General features: G+C 42.2%; 1 protein-coding gene across 1 annotated transcript in view; it reads right to left on the bottom strand.

Annotated features, from left to right (window-relative positions):
* Nucleotides 1-3,434: 3,434 nt before the first annotated feature.
* LOC139660783 (reticulon-3-B-like) overlaps nt 3,435-5,000 on the bottom strand; it is a 9,633-nt gene continuing 8,067 nt past the window's right edge. Inside the window, exons 5-8 of the mRNA XM_071539014.1 lie at nt 4,842-4,911; nt 4,635-4,681; nt 4,265-4,323; nt 3,435-3,483 (exon numbers count right to left, since the gene is read on the bottom strand). Of these exons, the coding sequence (XP_071395115.1) occupies nt 3,435-3,483; nt 4,265-4,323; nt 4,635-4,681; nt 4,842-4,911 (225 nt within the window). The remainder of the gene's footprint in view (nt 3,484-4,264; nt 4,324-4,634; nt 4,682-4,841; nt 4,912-5,000) is intronic.

Raw genomic sequence — 5,000 nt, 5'->3', positions numbered from 1 at the left:
CTCGGGGCCGTTGGACCCGAACCGAACCGGAAACACACGAACTCTGGTCTGGCCGTTTCACTTCCAGCATTACTTATGAATTTATTAATTTAACAAGTCAGATTTGGTTTGTAAAACTTTTAATTATTTTGTTAAACAATCTCTATTAGAAACCTAATTTAACCAGATTTAACAGGATTAACACTTAGCCTCCTAGACTGTCTAGACTAAATATATTAGCCTACCAGTATTCATGAGATTCATGATACTGAGCCGATTTTTTTTCCCACTGTGGCATCAATATGCTGCTGTTAGATGGCTACCCAGCATAGTTAGTTTTACTAAACTTGTTTTAGGCAGAAATAAACACCTCCACCTGTCTTTCCCCCGGTGTGTAGGCAGTCCTGTCCTATCTGCCCTGAGCACCAGAGGCTTCATGACTCAGGCTTGTTCTGGGAGATTTATCTACAGCAGGCTGTAGACTTACACCTGTTTGCTTCTAAGGTGAAATGCATGGAGAGGAGAACGACAGTTCCTCTGTGTCAGCTGGATTTGAACCTGTGATGTTCCACATCCTAAATGCTTCACTGGTTGTATAAACAAGCACATGCACTTTAAGGGAATGGGCCATATTGTTGCACTAATTGTGTTTATTGTATTGTAATTGTGGCAGTGTGTTTTCTCTGGACACTTCCTGTGTGTACTGTGTGATTACATGTTTTGCTGTTGCTTCCAAATCAACTGTAAGGTTGATATGGCAATAAATTATTGAATCTTGAATCTCCATGTTACAAGGAAGACGCTCTATCAGACTGAGCCACCAGGACAAACTGACATGACTCAGTCCTGTAGAAAGATCAAACAGGGGGCTAACACTGAAACACTCAATGGAATGACATTAAATATGAAGTGAAACTGTACATGTGGCATCTTGCATCGGCCTGTATGGCTGTGATGCTGTAAACGTGTTTTTGAAAAAATAAAGTATTTGCATTTGAATTTCCTACAGCTTGCTCCTTAAGTTCTTGACTTTACCTTTGGTGCTTAATGTTTCTGGAACAGCCGTCCTCTGTGCGCACAGATAGTGTAGAGGTAAGACCCTCCACTCTGGAGTCACATGTGGACCTGGGGACCATAGTGTAGAGGTAAGACCCTCCACTCTGGAGTCACATGTGGACCTGGGGACCATAGTGTAGAGGTAAGACTCTCGACTCTGGAGTCACATGTGGACCTGGGGACCATAGTGTAGAGGTAAGACCCTCCACTCTGGAGTCACATGTGGACCTGGGGACCATAGTGTAGAGGTAAGACCCTCCACTCTGGAGTCACATGTGGACCTGGGGACCATAGTGTAGAGGTAAGACCCTCCACTCTGGAGTCACATGTGGACCTGGGGACCATAGTGTAAAGGTAAGACTCTCGACTCTGGATTCACATGTGGGTCTGGAAACCTGGGATCAAACCCCACCAGACAGCAGCAACAAGGTAAGGCTTCAGACAAGGTAAGACAAGGTGAGTGACAGTTAAAGAACCAACAACATCACAATACTAAATACCTCAACTAAACAAGGAAAGAAAACCCTGCAAAACAATAATACACTGAACACTAAATCCAACCAAAAAAAACCCAAACTAAACCCAAACCACAAGCAAAAAGTGTACAACCAAAGCTGAAAAACAAACAACAAAAAAAACAACAAATAAAACCAGTGCCGAAAAAAAACATCCATAAAAACGCCATGCAGGTAGCTGGTGGTTCAAAAACAAAAGTGGTCACAACCTAAAAATACATTTGTTAAAAGTTCTGACTGGATGCCAGTTTTTACTTTTTTCTTCTTGTTTCCTCAGGTGTCTCCAGGTGTGTGTTGACATGCTGTCACTCCACCAGGTCACTTCACTCTCAGCTCTTCAGTCTTTCCTCTGATTGTCGGCTCTAAACACAGTGAGGCTTGAACTCACAACCTGAACACTTCAGAGATGCCGTGCAGCTCTTTGAGCCACCGGGTCAAAGCTGTTAAGAGCCTTTTCTCTCAGAGCCTTTCAGTCTTTACTCGGCATGTTGGCTTTCAAAAGACTATGCCTTCCTCAGGCTTGAACCCACAACCTCCAAACTGTCATGTAGTCCTCCAGCAGCTTGAGCCACTGGGTCAGACTGGTTCCTAGCTTTGTTTCTCAGAGATTTTCAATCTTTTCTCAGGATGTTGGCTTTCAAAATATACTAGCTCACTGAGGCTCGAACCCACAACCTCTGAACGTACAAACAGCCGTCCAACACTTTGAGCCACTGGGTCAGACAACTTCAAGGACTTTTTTTTAATTACTTGTAATCACCATCTGGAGGCTGACTGATATGAACACTTTTTCCCAGTCAGCAGCTCGTATTTGAAGAGGTTCTGTTCTTCAGAGCAAACGGAGCTAAAGCTTAAAGAGTTTTTGGCAGCAGATGGTGGAAGGAGGGAAAGGAAGATGGAGAAATCACTTCCAACATGTTGATCCTCTTCAGGGAGGAGGAGGGAGCAGTATTAATATTCCTTTTCATTGTTTTGCTAATGATATACAAATCTAGTTCAGTTGTCAAAACTAGCTTTTTTCAGTGAAGACTTTTAGCCAAGGTAAAGGCCTGTCTCTCTCCCAAGGATTTCGAGAGAGTTATTCATGCTTTCATTACCTCTAGGTTGGACTATTGTAATTCTTTGTGTGGGTGCAGATCAGTCGTCTCTTCGTCGTCTGCAGTTCATACAAAACGCAGCCGCTCGTCTTCTAACTGGAAAAAGAAAGCGTGATCACATAACACCAGTATTGGCCTCCCTCCACTGGCTTCCTGTCCGTTTCAGGATTGATTTTAAGATTTTATTGCTTGTTTTTAAGGTTTTAAATGGGCTGGCACCACCGTATCTAGCAGAACTCTTGCATCACCATACTCGGGTTAGAGCACTGAGGTCGACCAACCGGATGCTCCTGGATGTTCTGAGATCCAGGCACAAAAACAGAGGGTTTGCGGTGGCTGCCCCTAATCTCTGGAACAGCTTTCCTCTTCATATCAGAACTGCCCAGACACTAGAAACCTTTAAGTCTCTGCTTCAGACCTGCCTCTTCTCATTGGCTTTTAATTCGAGTTGAGCTTGACACCATGACCTCTTCTTCTATTGTGCCGCAATTCTTTTATTATTATAATGTTTATTGTTTTCTTTTATTCTTATGTGTTATTTACTTTTATATTCGTTAATATTAGTATCGTAAGCCTGTTCAGCACTTTGATCAACTGTGGTTTTTTTTTTAAATGTGCTATACAAATAAACTTTGACTGTTAAATTGATACACAGAGCAGAGAGAGGATGAAATAAATGATCAGAGCTGCTGTAGTTTGAATTTGTTTTATTATAAGTCAGATTTCTTTTGGAGTGCTTCAAGCAGGTGACACCTTTGGGGGGGGGGGGGGGGGGGGTGATGAGTGGTCACTCTACTTTGGTTCGCTTTACAGCTCCTGGTAACCTGTCCTGCAGCCTGGAGAGAGAGAGAGAGAGAGAGAGAGGGAGAGAGGGAGAGAGAGAGAGAGAGAGAGAGAGAGTGAGAGAGAGAGAGAGAGGGAGAGAGGGAGAGAGAGAGAGAGGGAGAGAGAGAGGGAGAGAGAAAATACATTGAACCAAACACAAATGTCTCAAAAGAAAGCTCAGAGAGAGAGACAGACAGAGAGAGAGAGACAGAGAGAGAGATAAATAAAAAAAATAAATAATAATAATTTGTTGCAGTGTTTACAGTTCTCTTATTTGTATTTATATTTTTTAACTGCAATATCCAAATTTTTCTATTTTTATTTTAAGTTATCTTTACTTATCTGTATATATATATATCTCAAATATCAAAATACAGCAAAAGCAAAATTTTTCTGATTGTATTTTTAAGTTAATTTTACCTACTCTTATGTATATATTTGATTGCAATGTTGCAATGTTACACAGCTCTGTTTACATATTTCTTTATTCTAGTATATCTTTAATTGTATGTACATTTTTGTTTTTATTTCACGGCAATGTAAACATATGTTTCCCATGCCAATAAAGCCCTTTTGAATTGAACTGAATTGAAATTGAGAGAGAGAGAGACAGACAGACAGACAGAGAGAGAGAGAGAGAGAGAGAGAGAGAGAGAGAGAGAGAGAGAAAGAGACAGAGAGAGAGACAGAGAGAGAGAGAGAGAGAGAGAGAGAGAGAGAAAGAGAGAGACCAGTGGCTGCTGGTTCGTTGGTCTACTTTAGGGTTAGGATTAATTTCTGATCTGAACTCACTTCTGCAGCGTCTCCTCCACTCTGGACCGGACCAACTCAATGTAGCGGTCAATCTGTGTCTGCACACACACACACACACACACACACACACACACACACACACACACACACACACACACACACACACAAACACATAAGTGAAAATGTAAAGTGCGTCCTAAAGCTGAATTATGGAATTAAATATAACTATACTATAAAAGTGAATTTCCAGTTATGTGTAACAGCGGATCAGAGGTCAGATGCTGCGTTACTTTTATTGAAATTAAAATAGTTTCAGAATATTGACTGTAGATTATGATCAGAACACACACACACACACACACACACACACACACACACACACACACACACACACACACACACAGAGCACCTGTTTTTTCTGGTAGATCAGCGGTGTGGTGAAGATGATGATGTCAGCTGGAGAGAGAGAGAGAGAGAGAGAGAGAGAGAGGTAGAGTCACTATCGGGCCGCCATGTTGGAAGTGGAGCCTCCATTACAACACAACCAGTCAGTCAGTCAGTCAGTCAGTCAGTCAGTCAGTCAGTCAGTCAGTCAGTCAGTCAGAAGCAGTCTTACCGAGGATGAGGATGGTGATTCCATTGAAGACAGCTCCGATGTACGTCATCACCCACATCACACCGGCCAGCTGCAACAGACAGGAAACAGTCAGGCAACAGACATGAAAACAGACAGGAAACAGTCAGACAACAGACATGAAAACAGACAGGAAACAGT

This window comes from Centroberyx affinis, unplaced genomic scaffold (assembly GCF_046629955.1).
Source record: "Centroberyx affinis isolate AG114_WGS23_722 - 3 ecotype Tasmania unplaced genomic scaffold, CSIRO-AGI_Caff_v1 ptg003383l_1, whole genome shotgun sequence".
NCBI classification, from domain to species: Eukaryota; Metazoa; Chordata; class Actinopteri; order Beryciformes; family Berycidae; genus Centroberyx; species Centroberyx affinis.
The sequence above is the reverse complement of the archived record's forward strand: the minus strand, read 5'-3'. Positions and strand labels throughout refer to the sequence as shown.